Raw genomic sequence first — 27,624 nt, 5'->3', positions numbered from 1 at the left:
CCCTCCTTAATGCAGACAAGTCTGAATAACTGTGGGTCTGCATGATGGAATTTCTCTGTACTGGGATGCAAACAAGAGTTGAAAATCCTTAAAGAGCATTTCTAACCTGAGGTGTTTCCGGCTTCCATAGGCCTTTTTCTTTACTACCTTGAATGGATTCAGGATGTTTCTGGTTTTTGAAAGAGTCAACAGAGTGGTCTTTTTTCACTACTCTCTTTTTCTCTTGTACCTTCAAAAGAAAAAAAAATACCAAAATCCATCAAATATCTTAGCAAATGTAAGGAAAAATCATAATGCAAAAAACAATCCTGGCTTCTGAGTCTTAAAAATACTTTCTCAAATGAGGGCTGAACCAACTCAAAGGTAGCATTTCAGAAATAGCATTCTGAAGACTGCGGCTGTCACAGGAGTTCTCTCTATGATAAAAAGAAAACAGAGTACTTACAAAAACCTATTGGGGCTGGGGGAGAAAATGACATAGGAAGGCTAAAACTCAGACTGAAAGCTTTGCACCTGAAAGGCATGAATATTTAGTCACCCCAGTGTATGCAATGGTCTTTCAATCAACCATTTAAACATCACACAGATGTATAGTACAGTTAGACAGCCTGGATTGTTAATGTTTTAATGTTAGTATAGGGAACCTAAGATAGGGAACAACAGAAACTAAGCACTGCATCCTCCACACATGCTCCCCTCCGCATGTTATTTGCCATTCATTTAGTAGGAAGCACCACGACTATCCTAGGATTTTCCTTAATCACCTAACTGGACGTTAGTTTCCTTTCCTAGAATCTTTCCCACACAACCTGGTATTGAGAACAAAAGGCTGGTACCAAAGGCTGGGACTTGGCAGAGCTGAAAAGATCATCAACTTCATCATCCCCGAACAGGCTCCCAACACTTGGCTCTAACAACTAGAATAAACAAGACTCAAGTTCAATATCCAAAAGCAAAACAATTTACAAAGAGAACTAGGTGAGCTGCTGAGACGGTACCCAATATAATAACACAGCCATAATGTGGGGAACCATTTGGAACTGACCTTGGGTTTTTTGGTGCCAGCGAAAAGGTCAACATCTGGGTCATTGTCCTTTTGGAGTTTGTGGCTGAAAAGGAGCTCTTCATCCTGGAAGACACCTGTGCTCTTGGGGCGGGTATCAGGATCGCGGCCCTGGGAATAGAAAGGAAGGTCACATGTGATTAGAGCTGTAAGAACTTATCTCAAGGAAGTTACACATGTAAAGATGGACACAACAAAGATGTCCTCTGCAGCTGTATTATATTAGCAAAAGGCTGGCCACAGCCTAAAAGCCACTCAGTAGGGGCATGAAACATTAACAAAATGGAATACTATGGCGCTTCCAAAAATAGCAGAAAATATATTTATAAATACAAAATTATATATATATACACACGAAGCAATCTGTTAGTTCCATAATGAGAAACATTTTGACGATAAGAAACACGCAACTGAATGAATTCTCTCCATCTCATTCCCAAAGGGAAGAAGAGACAGCAGCTGACTCACGCACAAACTACACAAGAGTGGTCAAGTATGTATTCCTCACCTGTAAGCACTGCAGACCAAAGACCTGGCACAGGTGCGACCACAAGCCTTCCCATGCCCATCCATCACTTCTGCCCTACTTTCAGACTCCAAGTGAGTCCCTTTTTGTTTACTACATATTTAACATTTAAAAGTTACCATCAACATGATTGGTTTGATAATATAATGCTCTAGACCTGACATTCTTTATCCTTATTTCTTTAGTATCACAGCCACAGATTAAAACTTAACAAAAAGGCCAGGTGTGGTAGCTCATGCCTGTAATCCCAGCACTTTGGGAGGCCGAGGCGGGCGGATTACCAGAGGCCAGGAGTTTGAGACCAGCCTGGCCAACATGGTGAAACCCCATCTCTACTAAAAATACAAAGATTAGCCAGGCATGGTGGCGCGTGCCTGTAGTCCCAGCTACTCGGGAGGCTGAGGCAGGAGAATCCTTGAACCTGGGAGGCAGAGGCTGCAGTGAGCCAAGATCACGCCATTGCACTCCAGCCTGGGCAACACAGTAGGACTCCATCTCAAAAAAACAAACAAACCAAAAAAACCAACTAACCAAAAACTTACTTCTAACAAAATAAATCACATTAGCAATAATTATTATTGTCATACATAAAAATGAGTTTAACACAGCAAGTAAGGTTAAACATTTCACAGCCATGGACAAACATTACAAAACCATATACAGTAAGAGACTGGGAGAATATATATTGAATTAATCATATTCACTGTGTGCAGCTCTCATTTATAAATAGGCTTGTAGTATTAGAATACCAAAAAAATTCATAACACATTTTTTGTAGAAATAAATATAGATGATTTCTTTGGTTAGATCTATAAAAAGGATTGGCAATCTATGACCTGCCAACCTCATTTGCATAACACCACCAATGAGATTAAATTCATCTAACATAAAATCTACCCATTTACAGTATACAACGTAATGATTTTTTGGTATATTCAGATTTGTGTAACCACTACCACAATCTAAGTTTAGAACATTCTCATTACCTCCAAAAGAAACCCCAAACCATTAGCAGTAATTATCCATTCCTGCTCACTGCCACTCCCAGCCCCCAGTACCTACTAATCTACTTTCTGTCTCCTTCGATATGCCTATTCTGGACATATCATATAAATGGAATCACATAATATGTGGTCCTTCATGACTGGTTTATTTTATTTAGAAAGTTTTCAAGGTTCATCCATGTGGCAGCATGTATCAGTACTTTGCCTTTTTTATTACCAAATAATATTCCATTGTATGGATATACTATATTATGTTTAGCCACTGTTTCCATCTTAAGGCTATTATGAATAACACTGCTGGGAACAATCACATTCAAGTTTTGTGTGAACATATGTTTTTATTTCTCTTGGGTATGTACCCAGGAATAAAATTCCTGGATTGTGTGGTAGCTCTATGTTACAAGAATTTGAAGAACAGCAAACTGTTTTCCAAAGTGGTTGTACTGTTCCACATTTGCAGCAGTAAGGAGAATTTCCATTTCTCCACATTCTTACCAACACTCGTTACTTCCCTTTTTTGTTTATTATGGTCCTCTTCTCGGGTATGAAGCGGTATGTCACTGTGGTTTTGGCTTCCCTGACACTGATCATCCTTCCGTATGCTTTTTGGCCATTTGTCTATCTTCTTTAGTAAAATCTCTATTCAGGTGTCTGTCCTATCTATTTTTTTTCAGGCTAGAGTACAGTGGTGTGATCACAGCCCACTGCAGCCTTGAATTCCTGGGCTCCAAGGACTCTTCTGCCTCAACTTCCCAAGGAGATAGAACTATAGGAGCACACAACCAGTCCTGGCTAATTTTTAAAATTTTTTGTAGAGACAGGATCTCGCTATGTTGCCCAGGCTGGTCGTGAACTCCCGGCCTAAAGCCATCCTCCCGCCCTGGTCTCCCAAAGTGCTGGGATTACAGACACGAGCCACAATGCCTGGCCTATCCCTTCTGCCCTATCCCTTCTTTCATCTGGGCTATTTGTCTTTTTAATATGGACTTATAAGTCTTTTACATATTCTAGATCTAAGTCCTTTATCAAATTACATGATTTGCAAATCTTTTCTCCCATTTTGTGGGTGGTCGTTTGACTTTCCAGATGGTGCCCTTTGAAGCACAATGTTTTTCATTTAAATAAAGTCCAAGGTAGCTATTTTTGTCACTAGTGCTTTTGGTGTCTTATCTAAGAAGGCTTTGCCTAATCCAAGGTCATGATAATTTATTCACATACTCTCTAGATTCTTGGAGTTGTACAGTTTTAGTTTTTACATTTGGATCTTACATTGGATCTGAGTTTGTTTATTAATGGGTCCAACTTCATTCCTTTGCATGTAGATAATCAGCATCCTGGCACATCTGCTGAAGACTATTCTCTTCCCACTGAAATATCTTGGCACCTTAAGCAACTGACTGTAAGTGTGAGGGTTTATTTCTAGACTCTCAATTCTGCTTCACGGATCTACACATTTTAACCTTATGCCAATACCACCCTGTCTTAAAGTAAGTTTCGAAATCAGGAAGTGTGAGTCTTCTAACTTTGTTCTCCCAAGACTGTTGGCTATTCTTGGTTTCTTACACTTCCGTAAAAATTCTAGGATCAGCTTGTCCATTTCTGCAAAAAGCAAGCTGGAATTTTGATAGAGATTACAATAAATCAATCTGGGAAGGAAGTATTGCCATGTTACCAATATTAAGGTTTCTGGTCCATAATCACGAGATGTCTTTCCATCTATTTTAGGTTTTTAATTTCTTTCAATGTTTTGTAGATTTTAGTTTACAAGTCTTGTACTTCTTTGGCTAAATCTACTCCTAAGTATTTTACCCTTCTTGGTATTACTATAAAAGAAACTGATTTCTTAATTTCATTCATAAGCTAGTAATTGCTCATGAAAGTTACTGCTAGTAAGCCGGGTGTGGTGGCTCATGCCTGTAATCCCAGCACTTCGGGAGGCTGAGGCAGGTGGATCACCTGAGGTCAGGAGTTCGAGATGAGCCTGGCCAATATGGTGAAACCCCATCTCTCTAAAAATACAAAAATTAGCTGGACATGGTGGTGGGTGCCTATAATCCCAGCTACTCGAGAGGCTGAGGCAGGAGAATCGCTTGAACCCAGGAGGCAAAGGTTGCAGTGAGCCAAGATTGTGCCATTGCAATCCAGCCTGGGGGACAAGAGTGAAACTCTGTCATAAAAAAAAAAAAAAAAAAAAAAAAAAAGAAAGTCACTAGTAGTAACTTTCATAAGCTAGTAACTGTTCATTCCTAGTTTATAGAACAACTGATTTTCACATATTGATCTTACTACATCCTTCAATCTTAATGAATATAATTATTTCCAATGGATGTTTTTGTAGATTCCTTAAGACTTTCTATATAAAAGATCATGCCATCTGCAAACAGTTTGTTTCACTTCACTTTTTCCTTTCCAATCTGAATGCCTTTTATTTCATTTTCTCACCTACATGCCCTGCTTAGAATCCCTAGTACAAGGTTGATTAGAATTACCAAGGGTGGACATCGTTGTGTTGTTCATGATCTTAGGGTTGAAACACATGCAGTCTTTCACCATTAAGTGTGATGTCAGCTGTGGGATTTCGTAGATGTCCTTTATCAAGTCCCTTAAGCTCCCTCCTATGCCTAACTAATTGAGTGCTTTATCATGAAAAGGTTTGGATTTTATTAAATGCTTTTTCTGCATCTGTTGAGATGATCATGTGCCTTTTAATTTTGTATTTTATTGATACAGTGTATTATATCAATTGATTTTAGATGTTCAACAAACTTTGCATTCCAGGAATAAATCTCACTTCTCATAATGTGCAATCCTTTTTCTATTTTGCTAAACTGGGTTTAGTAGTATTTTTTGTTGAAGATTTTGGCCTCTACATTCGTAAAGGGTATCTGTAGCTTTCTGGTGATGTCTCTGTCTAGTTTTAATGTCACAGTCATACTTAACCTTACAGAATGACCATCACTTGTTTTTTTTTTTTGAGATGGAGTCTCATTATGTCACTAGGCTGGAGTGCAGTGGCGCGATCTCGGCTCACTACAACCTCCAACTTCCCGGTTCAAGCAATTCTCCTGCCTCAGCCTCCCGAGTAGCTAGGATTACAGGCACGTGTCACCATGCCAAACTATTTTTTGTGTTTTTAGTAGAAACAGGGTTTCATTATGTTGGCCAGGATGGTCTCGATCTCTTGACCTTGTCACCCACCCACCTCAGCCTCCTAAAGTGCTGGGATTACAGATATGAGCCACCATGCCCGCCTGACCATCACCTATTTTTATTAATAAAACTTATTGGAACACAGGCATGCCCATCCATCTTCATGCTTCCTAGGGCCATTTTCATGCTGCCAATGGCAGAGCTAGGCAGTTATGAAAGAGCCCAAATAGCCTGCAAAAGCTAAAATAGTCATTATACGGTCCTTTATAGAAAAAGTTTGCTGACACCTAATCAGTATGAAAGGTTCATCTACAACATTTTTTCTTAAACTGAATGTTAGAAATACTTAACTGTACAGCTCCAGCCTAACTTCCCTTTCCTGTTGCTTACATCCCACAACTGGCCAAGGGGCAAAGCTTTGCTAGAAGGAACAACAAGGTCTGTAAATCCTGGAAGAGGTGGGTGAAGTTCTAATCCCCTATCCTAACACTGCTACCTGAGGTAAGAGTTCCTGATTAAGATTCCCAAATATCTAATTACTGCAGAGAATCATTAACACGCTACAATGAAGGTTAAGATTCCTTCAGAAACTCAAATGACAGAACAACCACCATGAGATGAGAATCTTTTATCTCATCTAGAGACTTGAACTGCTATTGCTTTTTGCTTACCTTTCCTACTTCTTTCTGGGGAGCCTGGATAGTGTTTTGATCTTCCATTTTATCCTCTTCCTCATCAAACAAGCTAAGAACAGTTTTGGTTCTAGCCTTGGTTCCTTTGTCCAATGGGGATGATGAAGAAAATAAATCAGAATGCTTGACTGCTTCCTGAGCAGATCTAGTCAAAAGTCCTTCCTGAAAAGGAAAATAATAGGGGGGAAAAATAAGTAACACCTGGAAATATAAATCCTATCATGGAGCATGCCAAGCTCCTCATTAATTCAGTAACTGCCACATTTGCATGACTCAGGGCACAGTGAATCACATCTGCTCCCAACTCTTGATTAGCTGCTCCAAGAGACGGTCTTGTACAATCATTCATAGTCAAAGATAATTTTTCCAAGCAGTTTAAGACCATGGGTCCCTCTCTCCTACCCAGTGACAGGACAGCTATGATCCTGATGCACACTGGTTGATCATGAACTAGGAAGAACTTCTAAGTGACAAAGATAACACAAGTGCAAATCATTGGGAGTGGACCATGAATTCGCAGCATTTAACTAACACATAAGCCTCAAGGGGAAATCTAATCGGGAAAATCCGACCCTCAAATTGTAGAAGGCTTACACTGTATAGACAATTGAAGAAGAATCTCTCAAATAATTCTAAAATGCAGCATTTATTCATTCAACAAGTAGCACATTTCAGGTAAGATACCATTGATTGAGGTACATCCTGATTTCAGAGTACTCAAACTATTTAAAAAATGCTTCTTTAAAGAAATACATAATTTATAACATAGTGCCTACTGTGTGCAAGGTAATATGCCAAGTACTATAGATATAATGGTGAGCAAAACAAACCGGGCCTAGTCCGCAAGGGGCTTACACTCAGTGAGGGAGAGGGCAGTATAGCAACCAGTCAGAGTCAAGTGTGGACTGGGAATGGAATAGGACAGGGGTCCACACACAGCCACTGGGAAGAGAATGTCACACAGGAATACAGGTACAAATGAAATGCTTGTATCACTGTAGCTCCAAGGAGCCTCAGCAGTAAATGCAAATGCAACGCTCTTCACACAGGCCCTGGGAGATTTTAGACCTAAGCAGCTGGACAGTGTATAAGAAAAGTTAAGAGAAAGAGAAAAGGCATATAGAGGCTGAAGGCAACCACAAGGCTGAATGCCCAGGCGTGGTCAACAGCACTACCCATGGGCCTCCTGCAAGAGACGGCAGACAGTCCAGGACATGAAAGCTAGTGTCTTAGAAAGAGTAGACACTTCGCTCTACTCTGTAATTCCTTGCCAATATCATCTAAAAGTAAAAGGATGCTAAACTAAGATCTCCTTAAAACTGACATTTAAATTCAAGTACAGCTGGGGACCAAAGGAGGACCAAGGGTAACAGGAACACTGCACAGAAGAGAACAAGTTAGAAAGCAAAGATGCCATGACATGACAGTAACCATAGAGACATGAGCAGGCACACCGCAGTGCGCACGTGTCTTGGAGAACGGCCGGGAGGAAAGGCCCTGCAGAGACTTCCTGCACTGTGGGGACAGACTGCTTGTCTGTGTTTTCAAGTCTGTCTACAAATGGGCCATTTATTTTCTGTGGTCAAAAAACTTAAGGGGTTTTGTGTGTTTAAAACAACATACGAGAGACAAATGCATTCAAGTATACAAGAGAAAAAAGTCCACCTTTTCTGACTCAGCTACATCAGTTCTCCCAAATTCTAACGACTCCTTGGCACTCTCAACCTTCTTATCCACAGGCTTTACTCCAAGTGGTGCCTCCTTCTCTTCTTCGTCGCTGAACAGCAAAGGTGGTGCCTCAGAGACAGTCTCTTTTTTCTACCAAAAGAAGAGTACATGACATCCACAACAATAAAAAAGTGTGTCTGACCAGCATGGCCATATACAGAACAAGCCCAAACCATCCTCTTAGGGCTTCAGCTAAATGTGATGAAGGAAGAGAGGACAGGATAGGGAAGGTGGCACCAAAAGGGAGAAGCAACAAACATCATCACCTGGGACTTGGGGATAGGGCACTTCACACCATCGCATCACCTGTATCTGTCTACTCGTGTCTGTCAACCCCCATGCCTCCCTCACTCAGATCCTTACCTCTGCTACCAGACGATTATGAGTCTCTCTCTCTCTGCCTCATTCCTCTTATATTTCAACTAGAAGACATCACCCAGAGTTGTCTTGCTAAAACAAGACACCTGCTGGATCACGTCCTCTCCCAACCCAAACCTGCACTCCTTGCATGAAGCAAATGACACTCAGCAGACACCCCATTCTATCCCTCTACTCATGTGCATCTCCTCATTCTTTACTGTTCCTTAAAGTCACTGCAAACTTTCAAACTCCCATGTCACGCTGCCCTCGATGTCTGTAGAAGCAAATCCTCCTCATCCTTCAAGCAAGGCCCCCACTCAGATGTCACCCATGGTCTCTGTTCTCTTAAGTGTCAAGTTGCTTTGTTGAATAAGCATGTTTATCTCTCTACGTGACTCTTCCTTGACTTTCTTCCTAATTATATAACAGCTAGCACACATCTGTTTGTCCGTTCATCTGAAAGGACTATACACTATAATTCCACGGCCTGTCCCGGCGTTTTATACCAACTCAGTGTTCAATACAAGCCTGCAAGCACTTTAGCCCATTTCTCATCTCTTCCTTATCAGAGAGGCAGGGATTTGGGGACCAGGAAACTGAGGTTTGTGACTTACCCGGAATTCATGGCATCTTTGGGGCAAGTGACTTATCAACAAGTTCTTGAGAAAAAACGAAAGCTCTATCATAGTATAGTACAGATACAAATCATACCATATGACATGAGGAAGTGTGCTTTGAGGCAATGCCTAAATTAAGTTAGGAAGGCAGATTTGGGAAACTAAGGAAGGACATTGCTAATCATGATTTTAAAATGTGATGAATGAAGAAAGAAGAGAGCAAGGGAATTTTTAGTTAGGAAGAGATAAGTAAAGTGCAAAACCATTGAACTTGACATAAAAGAACACTGGAAGCTCATGAAGAATTTCAGAAGAGATAAAGCAACAGTGAAGTGATTAAAGGAAAACGCTTTTGTGGAACATCCTGGACTCACTGAAAACTACATAAAAATTCAATGCAGGCCAGGCGCATTGAAACCATTTTCTGTGGTTTAAGGACCTTAGTTGTATATGAAGGAAGAGTATGATTTGCCATACTTAAGTCTCTTTTTGTCTCCTCTATCAACTAGTTACATTGAAATTTTTTTTTTTTTTTTTTTTTTTTTGAGACAGAGTCTTGCTCTGTCACCCAGGCTGGCGTGCACTGGCGAGATCTCGGCTCACTGGATCTCGGCTCACGCCTGTAATCCAAGCACTTTCGGAGGCCGAGGTGGGCAGATCACGAGGTCAGGAGATCGAGGCCATCTTGGCTAACGTGGTGAAACCCTATCTCTACTAAAGAAATACAAAAAATTAGCCGGGCGTGGTGGCGGGCATCTGCAGTCCCAACTACTCGGGAGGCTGAGGCAGGAGAATGGCGTGAACCCGGGAGGTGGAGCTTGCAGTGAGCCGAGATCTCGCCAGTGCACGCCAGCCTGGGCGACAGAGAGAGACTCCGTCTCAAAAAAAAAAAAAATTTCAATGCAACTAGTTGATAGGGGAGACAAAAAGAGACTTAAGTATGGAAAATCATATTCTTCCTTCATATACAACTAAGGTCCTTAAACCACAGAAAATGCTACGCAAAGTACCAATTTTCATCTTCTTGAAGGCAAGCTAACTACTCATCCTTGTCATGAAATTTACTTTCTGTTTTTCTTTTTTTTTTTTAGATGAAGTCTTGCTCTATTGCCCAGGCTGGAGTGCACTGGCACAATCTCAGCTCACTGCAAAATCTGTCTCTCGGGTTCAAGTGATTCTCCTGCCTCAGCCTCCCTAGTAGCTGGGATTACAGATGTGCATCACCATGCCCGGCTAATTTTTGTATTTTTAGTAGAGATGGGGTTTCACCATGTTGGCCAGGCTGGTCCCAAACTCCTGACCTCAGGTGATCCACCCACCTCGGCCTCCCAAAGTGCTGGGATTACAGGTGTGAGCCACCACGCCTGGCCAAATTTACTTTCTTGATAGGTGTCAGAAAATAAGGAAAGTCTGATGGAAAAAAAAAAAAGCAATTGTCTAAAATGGCTGCATCTTGGCCATATGGGTAATAGAAACCGGGCCTATGAACGAAAGCTGAACCTCGCCTGCAAGGCCAGAGTCTGTCGAATATCTCACTGACATGTACCAATTACAACCTGCCTATCAGATGAAGCACAAAGGCGGCATAAAATCAACCATCCCTCTCCTGACCCTGGGACCCCTATGTACTCATTAGGGCAAAAGGCTAATGAGTAAAATAAGTTAACCACATATTTTATCTTATATACAATGTCACTGAGCACCAATCAGAACTGTTAAGAACACCACCTTTGCTTCACTGCCCCCTTCTCCCATTTTCTATGTAACAGAAATGTATAAAGGCTGTGTCTCGTGTGGCACGCTCTGGGATGCGTTCTCAGTTTGTGCAGTCTCTTTACTGGGCTAGTAGTTCTCAAGCTTGGCTCAGAACAAAACTCCCATTACATTTTTTAAGTTCTCCTGCCTGTTGTTTAACCTTTTGGTCAACATAGGCTTACAACCAAGTCACAATTAACTTACACGGAAATATCTTTTATTTACTATTGCCTAAGATGATTATCAAAAATGTGCAGGCTATTCAGCTACTTAAGCTGTGTGTCTTGACCTTTTGTTTTATTTAACAATCATAATTTCCAATAGGTTGAAAGAAGTTTTATAGCTCCAGAGGCTGCAAAATTCATTAATTTATTGTTCAGTTACCCTCCAGAGTAGGTTATTTATAATTTACAAAGAAAAACCAATCAGATCTCCTGACTCTTAACTGTACAGCCACTGGATGTCCTCAAAGGGCGAGACCCAAGGAAAGGCTCAGGAGCCCCATAGAAGCAGCAGCAGGGAACCTGGGGCCCAGGGTGGGCAGCGTGCTGGTCCAGGGCTGAGAGCTTCTGGCATAAGCTGTGCAACTCCATTTAACAGGAAGAGTCTTCTTCCACATCTCCTAGATATTTTTTGTTTGGAGTTTATTTCTAATTCCATAGTAATGCACAAATGCCTTCTTTAAAAAGGCTTTAAAAAGGCATTGAGAGTATAAAGTCCCCCATTCCATACCTTTCCCTGGGTATAATCACCAGTAACAATGTGCTGTCAATCCTTTCAAGCTGGTTTCCAAGCATTCACATGTATTTCTTTTTCTTTTTTTTTTTAATTTAAATGACACCATGTTATACGTGTTTATGCATCTTCTTCTTCTTCCTCTTTTTTTTTTTTTTTTTCTGGCCTGCAGTAGTTTTTCATCCCATAAGCTCTACCTTGGGTTTTTTCACCACTATATAGTATTCCACAGTCTAATTATACTAGGACCTGTGTGACCATTTCTCCACTGATGGAGTATAATGGCCTCAAGGTTCATGCATTTTGTAGCACATGTGAGAATTTCCTTTCTTTTTACTGATTAGCTAATATAAACCAGTGTTAGTACTTGACACACACTCATAAAAAGAATGATTTTGCCTTAACTAGCCTAGTCTAATGTTAGCAGAATTCCATGCCAATGGGGACAAGGCTCTTCTAAGATCCAGTTTCTTGTTCCTACACCTGACACTGAATGATGGCTTTGCACATGTGCTTCTTCTGTAGAATACTATTAATCAGAAGATCTCCTTCTGAAACTAGGCAAATAAGGTCTTCCATAAGACTCAGCCTCCAAGGTTAGGCATGAAGAGCTGATTCGGGGAAGCACCACTACTGATGCAGCATCAACTCAAGGACATTTCCTGGGACAAAGAGATGAAGAATACCGTTGTTGCAGGAGGAACAGATGTAGGAGGAGAGCCAAACAGAGAGCCTCCGCTATCAACATCGTCTTCAAAGAGGAGTGACACTCTCTGGGTCTTCTTTTGGCTACACAAACAAAAAAAAAGGTCAAATTAAGGAAAAGTGTGATGAAAAAAACAAACATAACAATATTTCTTTTAGACTGCACCTACAGGAACCCACCTACCACCCAAACACGAAAGCCATTAGTTGACCTTACACAGTTGAAAGCAAACAAGAAAGACCTTTGAAATAGATGAAATCTGTCTCCAGCAAATCACCAGCCTCTGTCCCTCACGTCTCAGGTTGCCCCTCTCCTCTTACTATCCAGTGCAGGTGCACCAGCTGTTACCTCTGCAAGGCACATGATGCCTGAGCCTTCCTAAGCAGAACATTCTCTGCCACTTCCTATAGCACAAAAAGAACCAGAGGGGACATGTCTATTTCCAGCACTGTCAGGAAGACGGTTGCCAAGAGAGATCACAGGGCCAGAATCAGCACTGGGAAATGACCCTGTGGCCTGGCTTCTATTTCTTTTTCTTAGTAGTGTTATTGAGACATAATTTATATACCATAAAATTCACCTTTTATTTATTTTTAATATTTATTTTACTTTTTAAGACAGGGTCTTACTCTATTGCTCAGGTTGGAGAGCAGCGGCACAATCATATCTCACTGCAGCCTCAAATTCCTGAACTCAAGTGATCCTCCTGCCTTAGCCTCTCAAATAGCTACAACTACAGGCACACATCACCATGCCTGGCTAATTGTTCTACTTTTTTGGAGAGGTGAGGTTGCTCTGTGTTGCCTAGGCTGGTCTCAAACACCTGGCCTCAAGAGATCCTTCCATTTGGCCTCCCAATCAGTCAGGATTATAGGCATGAGCCATTGCACCTGGCCAAATTCACCCTTTAAAAGTGCATACTTCAGTGGTATTTTCAATATACTCATCGAGTTGTGCAACTATCACTACAACCTAAGTGCACAACATTATCATGAGCCCAAAAAGAAACACCATGCCTATGAGCAATCACTCTCCATTCCCCCAGCCCCACAGGCCCTGGCAACCACTGATCTACTTTCTGTCTCTATGGTTTATCTATTTTATACATTTCATATAAATGGAACAATACAATATGTGGTTTTCTGTGACCGGCTTCTTTCAAGTAACATAAAATTTTCTAGGTTCATTCATGTTCTAGGATGCATCACTACCTTACTCTTTTTTATTGCTGAAGAATAGTCCATTGTACGGTTATACATTTTTTTATCCAGTCATCAGCTGATGGACATTTGGGTTGTTTACACTTTTGGCTGTTATGACTAAGGTTGCAATAAATACTCATGTACAAGTTTTTACATGAACAACTGATTTCATTTCTCTTATGTATATACATAGCAATAAAACTATTGTGTCATATGGTGACCTATGTTTAACATTTTGAGGCAACGTCAAACCATTTTCCAAAGTGACTATACCATTTTACATTCCCACCAGCAGTGTATGAGGGTTCCAATTCCTCCACATCCTCAAGCAAATTTCTTCTTGTGTGTATAAAGCTTCTTTTGAGATCTGATGAAGGTATGAATTATTTTCCATACATAAAACTTGACAGAGAACTTCAGGAACAATAGGAGGTAGGATATATCTGGAGCAGAGAAAGCATTCCTGAAAGCCAGGTATGGTGTGTGGCTGGAACCAGGACCCACAAACAAGATGGGACTCAGACTGCCAGATTTATGACCTTGTGTGGGGTAGGGGTAGGGAGTGCTCACGGGAGCAAGCTAACCTCGATACAGTGTAGAAAATGCTCAGCTGAGGGTGTGGGGGTATGAAGGTGGAGCCATGTCCGCCCTCCACTCCCTATTTCTTCTCTTTCTCATCTGTTTAAAGTTAGTGAAGGCAATCTTTTTTTTTTTTTTTTTTTTTTTTTTGAGATGGAGTCTCCCTCTGTTGCCCAGGCTGGAGTGCAGTGGTGAGATCTTAGCTCACTGCAACTTCTGCCTCCAGGTTCAAGCGATTCTCCTGCCTCAGTCTCCCAAGTAGCTGGGATTACAGGAGCGTGCCACCACACCCTGCTCATTTTTGTATTTTTAGCAGAGATGGGATTTCACCATGTTGGTCAGGCTGGTCTTCAACTCCTGACCTTGTGATCCGCCCGCCTCAGCCTCCTCAAGTGCTGGGATTACAGGCGTGAGCCACTGTGCCCGGCTGGGAAGACTTCTTAAGAAACAAGACTTACACTAAGGTTTGGAGAAGGTGGCGAGGCAACATAGAAAGAAGAATGTCCCAGGAGAGAGCAACAAAAATAAAGGAATGTACTATTTCCCTGCACTCACGGTGCTAACTGGTAACACCTGAATGCTCAGAATGTGCCAGCTATTGTGCTAACCATTTCACATTTAAATTCCATCTCATCATCCCAACAAACCCATGAGAGAAGTACTATTTCAATTTTTGCTTAACAAATGAGGAAACTGAGGCACAGGGAAGTTAGGTAACTTGCCCAAGGTGATTCAGACAGGAACCAGCAGAATCAGAATTTAATATCAAGTTTCCAGAGCCTATATTCTAAATCAGAAGCCAAAGATGCACCTGAGTGTCAAGTTACAGAGGCCTAATGCAGAAATGGTAATGTTTGACAAGATCCCAGTATTTGGAGACAGAAACCTGAGGTACTTCTGAATCTATCAAATGACAACCACACCAAAGCACAGGATTTACATGTCCAATCAGTTACTTCTTTCTGCTAATAACATTCAGTTGACTTTCAAAGCAATCATGTAAGGCTCTCAAAAGGAAAAAAAGTATTTGCAGGAAGTAATTACTGTAAACTAATCTGGCAGCATGTTACTCACAGCCCACACTCACTCTGAATGTTCTGCCAGCTTCAGTTCCAGCATTAACGTGGAGAGGCACCTAGGTGGCCAGCTACGGATTATCAGCCCCTGATGGGATACTGCAAAGCTCTGCAGGGAACTTCCTCCTAACAGGGTGTGTTAAATGCTGAGCAGATTTCTATTCAAATAACAAACTTTTTTTTTTTTGAGATGGAGTCTCGTTCTGTTGCCCAGGCTGGAGTGCAGTGGTGCAATCTTGGCTCACTGCAACCTCCGCCTCCCGAGTTCAAGCAATTCTTCTGCGTCAGCCTCCTGAGCAGGTGGGACTACAGGCACGTGCCACCAAGCCCGGTTAATTTTTATATTTTTTCAGTAAAGACCAGGTTTCACCATATTGGCCAGGCTGGTCTTGAACTCCTGACCTCCTGATCCACCTGCCTCGGCCTCCCAAAGTGCTGGGATTACAGGCGTGAGCCACCGCAATGCACCTCAAATAACAAACTTTTAAGTAATCCTGACCAAACCTGACAGATTTTAGAGTAGCCTGGAGAAAAATCACAAACGAAAGATACTATACTCAAATCCCTGACAAACAAAGAAAAAGAATACTTTAACGTTAAAAAAAAAAAAAAGATGGGGGAAGAAATCAGATAAGGATCCACGAAGACAAACATTTCCGGGTACTGAGGGAAATTTGGTGCCAGTGAAAAGCAAAGACATTCTCATTGGTGCAATGACTATGTGATCTGTGATTAGCAATTACCCAAGGAACTAGTTTGTGCATCCAATTCCTCTTCTTGTTACCACAGACACAGAGTGAGGGATTCTTTACGATGACTATCTCACCTGTCCTTAGCAATGGCAAACAGATCATCTTCTTCGTCTTCCTCAAAGAGACTTGTCTTTTTCACAGCCTTGGCCTCCTGGCCCTGGAGGGTCCCAGAATCCCTGGGTTCTCCTTTAGACCTGCTGTCAGATGCTGAGTGGGTCTGTGAAGCAGGAATATTCCACTGGTCCTTAAAACATAAAATATATATTAAAACTCCAGGCCAGGTGTGGTGGCTCACGCTTGTAATCCCAGCACTTTGGGAGGCCGAGGTGGGCGGATCACGAGGTCAGGAGATCGAGACCATCCTGGCTAACGTGGTGAAACTCCGTTTCTACAAAAAATACAAAAAAATTAGCCAGGCGTGGTGGAGGGCGCCTGTAGTCCCAGCTACTCGGGAGCCTGAGGCAGGAGAATGGCGTGAACCTGGGAGACGGAGTTTGCAGTGAGCCGAGATCATGCCACTGCACTCCAGCCTGAGCAACAGAGCAAGACTCCAACTCAAAAAAACAGAAGTATATTGGCAATTTAGATTATAAAACATGGGGAGTAAAATAAAACTTATATTTGTTAAACTAAGTTGTATTTAAACTAAGCATTAAACTCAGTGTATCAGTCTTGAAGAAAGCTCATACCTAAGACTTTTCTTTGAACTCAAATCTAGACAGCTGGGTTCTCTGACCTCACAGAGCTTCTCATGATTTCCTCCTCCAACACCTGCCATGATGTCTCTTCCCACTATTGTTCTGCACTGTGTTACGACAACTGACTTGTCTATTTCAGGGGATCAACATTAATTACAGAGGCTATAAGAAGGAAGCCGAATATAAAAATACCAAGAACTCAAGAACTTCCAACTCCAGAGGAGAATGATATTTTAATTTTAAAAGTCCTAAAGCAGATTACAAAAAAAAAAAGTGTCAAAATTCATGCAACACACATGTGAAGAAGACACAAAGAAAAACTGCTAGTAATCCTTTTACCACAAGTCTGAATGTGGCCTTCAGAAAGCATTTAAGGAAATTCCACTAGGCTATGCTCACACCCCTTCAAATCAAAGAACTCCCAAGCACTTGCATAAGTGCTCTGATCTCTGGAGTCTACAGTCTTGCAAATCCAAGGGGAGGCCACAAGCCAGCAGCAGATTATGCAGAATTTCAGGCCCCACCCCTACTTTCTGAATCAGAACGTGCATTTCACAGGGTGCCCAGGTGATTTCTTAAACATTACAGCTTGAGAATTGCTCGTCAATGTTTAGCAGTGACTAAACACTGGAATCCACTGGAGAGCATCACAAAACTCCAATGACGAGGCTGTACACCAGACTGATGAATTCAGAATCTCTGGAGCTGGGATCCGCTGTCAGCACTCCTTAGGTCTTTTTTTTTTTTTTCTTTTTTGAGATGGAGTCTCGCTCTGTGGCCCAGGCTGGCGTGCAGTGGTGCGATCTTGGCTCACTGCAACCTCTGCCTCCTGGGTTCAAGTGATTCTCCTGCCTCAGCCTCCCGAGTTGCTAGGACTACAGGCATGTATCATCATGCCTGGATAATTTTTGTATTTTTTATAGAGACGGAGTTTTGCCACGTTGGCCAGGCTGGTCTCAAACTCCTAACCTCAGGTGATTCGCCCACCTCCGCCTCCCAGAGTGCTGGGATTACAGGCGTGAGTCACTGTGCCCAGCCTGTCAAGTCAGCATTCTTTTAAGTTCCCCATGGATCCCAGTGAGCAGCCGAAGTTGAGAGTCTTTGTTCTAGGAGAAACTTGTCCAACCCATGGCCCAAGAGCCACACACAGCCCAGTATGGCTTTGAATGCGGCCCACCACAAAACTGTAAACTTTCTTAAAATATTACGGGATTTATGCATGAACTTTTTTTTTATTTTTTTAGTTCATCAGCTTTGTTAGTGCATTTTCTGTGTGACCCAAGACAGTTCTTCTTCCAGTGTGGCCCAGGGAAGCCAAAAGACTGGACGCCCCTGTTCTAGAACCTTGGTTATCTTTCCTGTGCATGTCTTTTTGCTCCAAGCTTTAGCTAATGTTTTTATTTTCCCTGAACCACTTTCATACTCTAGCAGAGGCAACTACGCTGATGTCCGGCTGTTACTACAGAGGGAACAACCACTGACAATGTTTAAAAGAAAAAACTGGATAATCCATCATAAATTCAGACATTTGAGTAGAAAACACAAATTATATATGCTTGGGAGTTCCTTGATGTGGAGGTGTGAGCATAGCTGGGTGGGATTTCCTTACATGCTTTCTAAAGGCCAAACTCAGACTTTTGTGGTAAAAGGATTACTAGCAATTTTTTGTTGTGTCTTGTTCACATGTGTGTTGCATGAGCTTTTTTCTTTTTGAGACAGTTTCACTTGTTGCTCAGGCTGGAGGTGCAATGGCGTGATCTCAGCTGACAACCTCCGTCTCCTGAGTTTAAGTGATTCTCCTGCCTCAGCCTCCCGAGTAGTTGGGATTACAGGCATGCACCACCATACCTCACTAATTTTTTTGTATTTTTAATAGAGACAGGGTTTTTCCATGTTGTTCAGGCTGGTCTCAAACTCCTGACCTCAGGGGATCTGCCCGCCTTGGACTCTCAAAGTGCTGAGATTATAGGCATGAGCCACCACCCCCCGCTGCATAAGCTTTTAATACATTTTTTTTGCAATCTGCTTTGGAATTTTAAAATTGCTTTCAATAAGAACATGAACTTATATATCCAATTCACCCCCTCCTAACTTGCCTACAATGTTAAAATAAAGAGGAATTATCATAACACAGGAAGATGTTTAATACTCAGGATTTTTAATATCATCATCTTTAAAGTCTTTTTCTGCACAGCTAAATCTGATTCCCTGGTACTACATCTGATTGAGTTAGTAACTAAACCATTTTCACTATTGTCTTTGGTAATATCTATCCAGATCACAAACAGAAATATTGGTAAGACTCCTTCAAAAAGGAGTTTAACCTCAACAGGTAACTCCTACCATGTTCAGCTATAGTTCTAAATTAATGAAACACAGTAGTCATTTAACAAGATACTACTATATATGGTCATTGGGGTATACGGGACATGCTACGTCAAAATATGACACCTTGGCATCTGAGAAGCAGAAAGGTCTCTCTGACCTTTCCCTGGCCCTTCTCCTCTGCAGCAGGCCATAGAAGAATCCTCTAACCCTCTCTGGAGTAGGTCATAAGACCTTCATTCCAGTCCTCCCTATTCCCAGAGGAAAGGAGCCTCCTTATTTGTAAAGATGCAGAGAATCATCTGACCACATAGGCCTTGCTGAGCTCCCCCAGCTTATTCCCATCAGGTCACACCCCTTTCATCTCATGGTGCTTCTCCAAAACTGTCCGCTTCTTCAACAGACAGCATACAATCGACACAGGATTTCCTGTTGCTCTGAGTCTTCTTTTCTGAAGGCTCCTGTGTCAGGTAAAACTTATCTTCAATAAACTTGCACACTTTTCTCTGGTTAATCTGTCATTTGTTATAGGGGACTCGACCATGAACCTAGCGATGGGTGAGAAATCATTTCTCCCATAGCCAGCCTAACTCATTGGAAGGAGCATGTACTATCGTGCAGGACTCATACTTATTCCGAACCATTCTGAAGAGATTCATCTTTAAATTATATATTACATTAAATGTCTTCCTTCAGAAAAGGCAATCTTGTGAACATCGCCTTTGGTGACTGAATGTCACTAGATATAAAACAGGTAGAAAAAGAAGATACTTGGGATGGCTTTAACTCTTAAATCCCATCAAATACTCCCCTCTTCTTAGGAGAAACCTCGGCTCACCTCCTCATCGCTGCTGAACAACAGGGCAGATGCTTTCTTTTTGGAGAGCTCGGAGGGTTTTGCTTTCTCTTGTCTCTGAGCTTGTAGAGACAATGTCTGCTTCTTAGCAGCTGTACCCCCAAAAAGATTATCCTAGAAAAGCAAATGGCAGAAAGGTAAGACAACTTTATAAACAGAAAACACAGGATGTCTTCCTACATCAAACTGTTAGGAAGTAAGTCTCCAGTCAGGTATACAAATAACACCTCTGGCAGGGAAAACTCACAAAATGCTACTAAATCCCAAACTACAGCCTTTTCCCACTGCACCCATAGAAGGGAAAGAGATTACCATAGAACTCGAAGGCAGAACAGCTGGGAAGAAGCAAGAGGACAACATGTGAATGAGATCACGGAGTACAAGGAGAAACTGAGCCCCATCCAGTCGCCCTGTGGGCAAGTGCCTCTCTGCTCATTTCAGGGGGTTACAACCTGCAACGGGCATGGGAGCCCCTGCAGCAGCCAGAAACTCACACTGTCCTCTCCACAAACGAGAAACCAGAACAATGGCTCAAAGGAGAGAACTAGGGGTCTGTCTCCACTCCTTTACAGGTAAGAAAGACATACACCTGGGATGGAGGGAAGGCATGCCTTGTGTTTCTCATTAGTTTCAAAGAGATTATACAAAGTGAAGAAATAGTTTACTAAATAAAATTGCTGGTGTACTAGGTTTAAGGGCATGTGTAAATTCTTCTGTGGTCAAGCACTCCCCAAAAGTTGTATTTACTAAGGTGCTTTTATTCAGGTAAGGGGAACAAAAGCATCAGAGGGCCTGAGTCTGAGAATGGACAAACTCTTAACAGCAGGTGAACAGCCCTGGAATGTGAAGATGGATGAAGGGAGTGTCTTCCTGGATGAAGTCTCCTTTAAGGAGAGTGCGGTAATGTAGGACAGGCCAGGAGAGTAATGAGCTGGTGTCCACTGGGGATACTAATGACAAAGCTCACATTCACTATGCACTTACTATGTGCCGGCACTCTGCAAGAGTGTCACACTAGTAGTTACAGCTGCCACAATGACCCTACTTACTGTTAAACCACGTGAGCTTAAGGAAGGTTAAGTTACTTGCTCCAGGTCCCTGGTTTGCCAGTAGTGGAGCTGGGATATGAACCCAGGGGTCTGATGGCAAAGCCTATGAGCTCATCACTGCCCAGTACTGCATCAGAGTTAAGGTTTGGGTTGTCTTCTCTCTTATTTCTCTTCCCCAATGTGCTCTCTCCATCCAGGATGGGAAAGAAAGGCCATGGTCAGGACATGGCTGCCTTCTCCTTTGTATCTCCACTTGATCCAAGACATTCTTGTAGGTCACTGGGTATAACATTGATCCATCCTCTAGACTAAAGTACAGCTGACCCTGAATGACACAGGTTTGAGCTGCACACGTCCACTTCTACACAAATGTTTTATCAGTAATATGTTGAAATTTTTTTTGGACATTTGCAATAATTTGAAAAATCTTGCAGACAAACCATGCAGCCCAGAAATATCAAAAAAAAAAATAAATAAATAAGGAAATGCTAGATATGTCAGGAATACAAAAATATATAAATAGATAGTATATTATTTATATGTTAATCAACTGTTTATGATACCCGTGAGGCTTCTGGTTAACAGTAAGCTATTAGTAGATAAGTTTTTGGGAAGTAAGAAATTATATATGGATTTTTCACTGCAATATGGAAGTCAAAACAACCTCCACACTGTTAAAGGGTCAACTGTATTTCTCCAAGGCAGATTTAAAAAAATAAAACTTGTAGATTTCACTCCATAAGAACTATGTCAAGAGGCCGGGCACGATGGCTCATACCTATAATCCTAGCCCTTAGGGAGGCCGAGGCAGGGGGATCACCTGAGATCAGGAGTTCAACACTAGCCTGGTCAACATGGTGAAACCCTGTCTTACTAACAATACAAAAATTAGCTGGGTGTGGTGGTGCGCGCCTGTAGTCCCAGTTACTCAGGAGGCTGAGGTAGGAGAATCACTTGAATCCAGCTGCAGTGAACCGAGATTGCACCACTGCACTACAGCCTGGGTGACAGAGAAAGACTCCATCTCAAAAAAAAAAAAAAAAAAAAGAAAGAAAAAAAGAAAAAGAACTGCGTCAAGAATCTAATGTCTTCTCCATTGCACAGCTAGGAAAATATAAGGAAGAAGTCACTGAAATAAAAACAGAAATATTTTTATTATATAGACTTCAGGTAGCCTGACCGCTTCCCTACCACCTTTTGCTAGTATATGAGCCTCTGGGTAGAAAGTTAATCAACAACCATTTTCTCCTAATCTAAATTATCTAGTGTTGCAATAACAATGTTTACCTCTTCGTCTTCATCATCGAACAGGGAAACCGACGTGGGGAGCTTGCTAGGGAGCTGAGACGCACCTTTTAACTTACTCGCACTTTGAGAAGAAAACAAATCCTGTTGGATTGAAATTAAAGTTGCTGTTAACAGGAATATCAGTTTTTAAAATATCAGGTGAGTATAAAACACAAGTGACTCAGACATGACGGCTGCCATGTATCTAGGCTTCTTTCCTTAGAGGGAAGGTGGCTCAGACAGAGTCCTTAAAGGGATAGGCCTCAGGGTCTGTGCAGGGTGTGGGCAATGGTGGTAAGGAGGAGGAGAGCCACAGGATCTGATGGCCTTGCAGAGCAAAGAGGCTTCTGTATTCCCACCCGAGTGACAGAAGGCAGGAAGAAGTTTTCAAATCAATTTCCTACACCATGCTAAAAAAAATAAATAAATAAGAATGGCTTCCCATTGCAGTCTAAAGAATCAGAGATTAGACAGGGTCAACAAAGAAACAGGGGCTAGATTCCCCGATTAATGGAGCTACAACTATTTTATTTAGTAACACCCTTCTCTCCTAAGATTATGACTTATTTCTTTTTCTTTTTTTTTTTTTTTTTGAGATGGAGTCTCGCTCAGTCACCCAGGCTGGAGTGCAATGGCGCGATCTCAGCTCACTGCAAGTTACACCTCCCAGGTTCACGTCATTCTCCTGCTTCAGCCTCCCCAGTGGCTGGGACTACAGGTGCCCACCACCACGCCCGGCTAATTTTTTTGTATTTTTAGTAGAGAACAGGTTTCACCGTGTTAGCCAGGATGGTCTAGATCTCCCGACCTTGTGATCCACCCACCTCGGCCTCCCAAAGTGCTGGGATTACAGGCGTGAGTGACCACGCCCGGCCGACTTATTCTTTTAAATAAATACAAATTAAATTTCTATTTTTAAATGTTTGGTAGTCTACTTAGCTTAACTACAGGTATATGATGTTGCAAACCAGGATAAGACCTGCTAGATTCTAAAGAAACTTTCAGCCTGGCACTGTGGCTCATGCCTATAATCCCAGCATTTTGGGAGGCTGGGGCAGGTGGATCACCTCAGGTCAGGAGTTCGAGACCAGCCTGGGTAACATGACGAAATCCCATCTATACCAAAAATACAAAATTAGCCAGGTGAGGTGGTGGGTGCCTGTAATCTCAGCTATTCAGGAGGCTGAGGCAGGATAATTGTTTGAACCTGGAAGATGGAGGTTGCAGTGAGCCGAGATCGCACCACGGCACTCCAGCCTGTGCAAAAAGAGTAAAATTTCATCTCAAAAAAAGTAAAAAATATAAAAATAAAGAAATGGTCAAAATGCTATAAAACATCAGCTTATCCGGCAAAGAAAGACCTGCAAATTGAGCTACATGAAGTAGAAACATAAAATGGGACATCTATTCCCTTGGGAAGAGAAACTTCAATACACAAGAGCCGAACAATTAAATAGGCCAAGAACATATTTTCTAAGACCTCTTCGGACAGTATTTTTTTCTCTTTTGTAAATTATGGAGTCGATGTCTACTCCTCAAATACAGACCTAACGAGTTCACTAAGTGAGATCTCCTCCACACAGCGGTTTTCCCCTGTGCTCCCTGGAGTCCCATGGGTTTACTTAGATTGAAGAGGTCACAAGGGGAATTCCAGGCATCCCGTGCCCCTCCTGCATGTTCCACAATGGCAAGAGAAAGGGTTCTGCTGCTCTAAGAAAATGAAAGTAAACCAAAGCAAACAACACAAACAAATGTCAACATCACAGTTTTGGACCCTTAACTAATACCTTTCTTGGTACTGCAAAAAAACACACTTCCATTACCTCAAATATGTTCCCCCAGAATGACTTCACAGGGAAAGTGTCAGCCTCACACTTGAGATATAGAGAAAGGAATCAGGACTCATTCCTTCGGGTCCAAAGCTTTAACTCTTAGACTGCCTTAGTCTTACTTCTTGCCTCAGAATCCCAACAATATCCAATAAAAACATTCACTCTACGACGACACACAAGGGGCAAAGCCTTTGGGAGGGTTTTCACACAAGTCTGAGAGTTCATTTACACTCCCACCATCAAGAAGGGGAGCCTACGGCCCCTCCCCATGAACCTGGATGGGCCATTGTGACCATCTTGATCAACAAATGAAGCAAAAGGAACACCATTGACTTCCAAGGCTGGAACACAGAAGGCGACATGGCCTCCATTTGGCTCTCTCTGACGAATCTCCCCTACAGCCCTGAGCCAGCATGGATGAGGCCCGGCTTCCCTGACTACATGCTGGTAGCCACAAAGAGCTAATGAGAGATGTCCCAGGGGCCCCAGTGCCCAGGTACCAGACATAGGAGTGAGCTGATCCTCAGCCCAGCCACCTTCAGACACAAGAGACCCTCAGTGACAATGGCCTAGCTAAGCCCGGTCAACCTCTCGAACTGTGAGACAACAAAACTACTGGTGTTGTAAACCACTAAGTTTTGGAGTTAAGTTGTTTCACAGCAACAAATAAACAGAACACCTTGTAAGTCACTGCAATTGATCACATTTGGTTTTCTTGTCTAGTCGACAATTACTGGATGGCTTATCACATGCCAAGCACTGGTATTAAGGACCGGCTGTTAAGGATACAAACAGGAAATAAAAAGTCCTGCTCTCATGGCACTTACTTTAGTGGGAAGCACAGACAAAGAATAAGTAAATATACATTGTCCCTGGCAACACGTGCTGTGGTAAACAGTGAAACAGGAAAGGGGACCAGGAGTACAGGGTGGTAAGTGCTAGCAGGCTTCCAGTTGTGTGTACTTCGTCAGGGAGGCCTCACAGAGAAAGAGTGAGGAAGCAAGCTGGATTCTGGGAACAGCATTCCTCAGAGTGGCAGGGGCAGGTGCAAAGACCCCGAGGTGCAGGTGTGGGTGATATACGGGATCTATGAGCATAAGATGGTGGAGGCCCCATCATGCTGTTTCTCAGGGCTCAGGGTTGTGACTTAACTGGACTCTGGTTAATTCCCATGTTTTGTACACTAGCCTTCAGTGAAATAATAGCCTCAAAGGTATTCTTTACATCAAGGGCAATCACTCTACTTCCAAAGGGTTCCACGTTCATCCTTGCTGTGAGTGCAAAGTCCAACCGTGAGAGCCTAACCTACAGCCCACAGTTTCTTGAAATACGTGTAAGTTTCTGCCATGTCCACACATTTTTCTGTAAAAGGGACTTATTACTTCCCATTGCATTCTCATACAGGTCTCTGATCTCCTACAAGGCTAACTTAAAATTAGATCTAAGATGACCTAGGCCTGAGAGACTCAGGAAAAGCAGTGAAATTCTGAGAGGTGGTTCTAAGGTGCCTGGAGGGACTGAAGCAACCTGTGAACCAGGTCCCACAGTCTGTTAGCAGTCTCAGTCTCGACAAGACAGATGGCTATGCCAGAATCCTTCCGCTACAGCACTAAGCCATGGTCCAGTTAGTGAGAGTGTGAATAAAGGAAGGAGCACGGTGACCTCCACTCTGGTGCAAGCTCCTCATCACATCATGAGCCCATTCATAGTCTAAAAGCTGAGCATCCTAAAGAGAGAGTATTTTCATCACAGGAAATGTAAATACAGTCCAACTCAAAAGTGAAAAGTATTGTAAACATATTGCTTTCTAAAGACCCTAAGCTCTCAAGAGATTATTTTTTATTCATTTATTTATTTTGAGACGAAGTCTCGCTCTGTTGCCTAGGCTAGAGTGCAATGGTGTGATGTCGGTTTATTGCAATTTCTGCCTCCCGGGTCCAAGTGAATCTCCTATCTCAGCCTCCTGAGCAACTGGGATTACAGGCTCGCACCACCATGTCTGGCTAACTTTTGTATTTTTAACGGAGACAAGGTTTCATCATGTTGGCCAGCCTGGTGTTAAATTCCTAACCTCAGGTGTCCGCCTGCCTTGGCCTCCCAAAGTGCTAGGATTACAGGCATGAACCACAGCTCCTGACCTCTAGAGATAATTTTTAAAGAACTGGAGTACTTAACAAAAAGTCTTACAACTCCACTGAGAAAAACCTGATTCAGAAATAGTTTCTATGTCATATTCATAGACCAATACCAACAACTAAGGAAAAGAATACCATACCTCAGAGTCCTCCTCATCTGAAAATAAGCCTTTTTGAGTCTTTGTTTCTGACGAGGGCTTGAGATTTTTGCTGGAAGGTAAGGTAACCTTTGTTGGGAAAAAAAAAAAAAGAAAAAGAAAAATTAAGCATTAACAAATAAGATACCCAAAAAAGAGGGTTTACTCAATCAACCATTTAGAAAATGCAAGGAGTCTCTGCTATGATAGGCACCAAGCCGAGGGCTCTGTTAAGAGAACAGTAAGACAAACAGAGGACACATCTGGTATATCGGGGGGCGGGACACACTGCCTGGGTAATGGGTGCACGGATGGGACATATGCAATGAGAGACGGCATGGAAAGGCAGGCTGCCTGACAGGCCTGCCAGGTTCTGAATGCTGGGCCTTAGGTGGTGGGCAGGAGAAAGTCAGGGTTTCACAGCCAGGACATGACATGATGAGACTGTAGAAAGAGGAGGGATCAGCTGTGCGGGACAGCAGTGAAAGGTCAGTCAGAAGGGCTTAAAGACTCCTGGGGACACATGCACTGCCCATACACAGGTCAATCTGAGCATCAAAAGAATGATGGTCTGGCTAACATGGTCAAACCCAGAGTCTACAAAAAATACAATAATCAGCTGGGCATGGTGTCATGTGAATGCAGTCCCAGCTACTTGGTAGGCTGAGGTTGGAGAATCACTTGAACCCAAGAGGTTGAGGCTGCAGTGAGCTGTGATTGCACCACCACACTCCAGCCTGGACAACAGAGCAAGAGCCTGTCTCAAAAAAGAAAAAAAAAAAAAAAAGAAGAAGAAGAATGATGGTAACGGATTATCATTTACACTGAAGAATGAATCCATGATTCCAAAGGGATAATAAAAATGGGGGAAGGAGGGGAAAAGAAAGATCTTCTTTCAGAAAAATGTCAACTAATAAGAAATACAGAATTTAAAAAGCAGTTGTTTATGCTCACTAACATGTTAACTGATTCAGGAAAAGATCATCAATGGATTTTTAAAACACTGAGTAAAAGGCTGGGAGATAACAGATATTCACACTGTGTTCAACTATCACTTTAGAGATCAACTTACAAATGCCAAAAGAGAACAGGGTCCTTTCCAGTGAAGCAGTGTGGTGGGCACCCTAACAACCAAGTGACAAACGTGTCTGAATGAGGCAGACGGTGGACCTGATGTGTCTTGGGAGATGATCCAACGGAAGTGCACAACCCTGTCTGCTTGTATTTTTGCCAAAACTGCTGACCCTGAATCTACTCATAGGAAAATAATCAAGCAAATTCACAGTGTGACACATTCTACAAGACAAGTGGCTCGACATTAAAAAAAAAAAAAAAAAAAGATGTGGGAGGTTTTGCTCTA

At 42.3% G+C, this 27,624-nt stretch overlaps 1 protein-coding gene across 11 annotated transcripts in view; it reads right to left on the bottom strand.

Moving 5' to 3' along the window:
- Positions 1 to 27,624, bottom strand: part of LOC719082 (WASH complex subunit 2A) — a 64,687-nt gene that overhangs the window by 7,216 nt on the left and 29,847 nt on the right. For 5 of the 11 annotated variants that reach the window (XM_028826307.2, XM_028826309.2, XM_028826315.2 and 2 more), the window contains 10 exons: positions 26,268 to 26,354; positions 22,161 to 22,262; positions 19,807 to 19,938; positions 16,020 to 16,189; positions 12,317 to 12,419; positions 8,101 to 8,253; positions 6,415 to 6,597; positions 1,046 to 1,174; positions 837 to 917; positions 107 to 229 (listed from right to left, as the gene is read on the bottom strand). In XM_028826307.2, the coding sequence (XP_028682140.2) occupies positions 107 to 229; positions 837 to 917; positions 1,046 to 1,174; positions 6,415 to 6,597; positions 8,101 to 8,253; positions 12,317 to 12,419; positions 16,020 to 16,189; positions 19,807 to 19,938; positions 22,161 to 22,262; positions 26,268 to 26,354 (1,263 nt within the window). Of the gene's footprint in view, positions 1 to 106; positions 230 to 764; positions 918 to 1,045; positions 1,175 to 6,414; positions 6,598 to 8,100; positions 8,254 to 12,316; positions 12,420 to 16,019; positions 16,190 to 19,806; positions 19,939 to 22,160; positions 22,263 to 26,267; positions 26,355 to 27,624 lie in introns of all 11 variants that reach the window. The other 6 variants (XR_013398032.1, XR_013398033.1, XR_013398034.1 and 3 more) reach the window with 2 other exon arrangements.

Source organism: Macaca mulatta, chromosome 9, assembly GCF_049350105.2.
Source record: "Macaca mulatta isolate MMU2019108-1 chromosome 9, T2T-MMU8v2.0, whole genome shotgun sequence".
In the NCBI taxonomy this organism is placed as follows: domain Eukaryota; kingdom Metazoa; phylum Chordata; class Mammalia; order Primates; family Cercopithecidae; genus Macaca; species Macaca mulatta.
The sequence above is the reverse complement of the archived record's forward strand: the minus strand, read 5'-3'. Positions and strand labels throughout refer to the sequence as shown.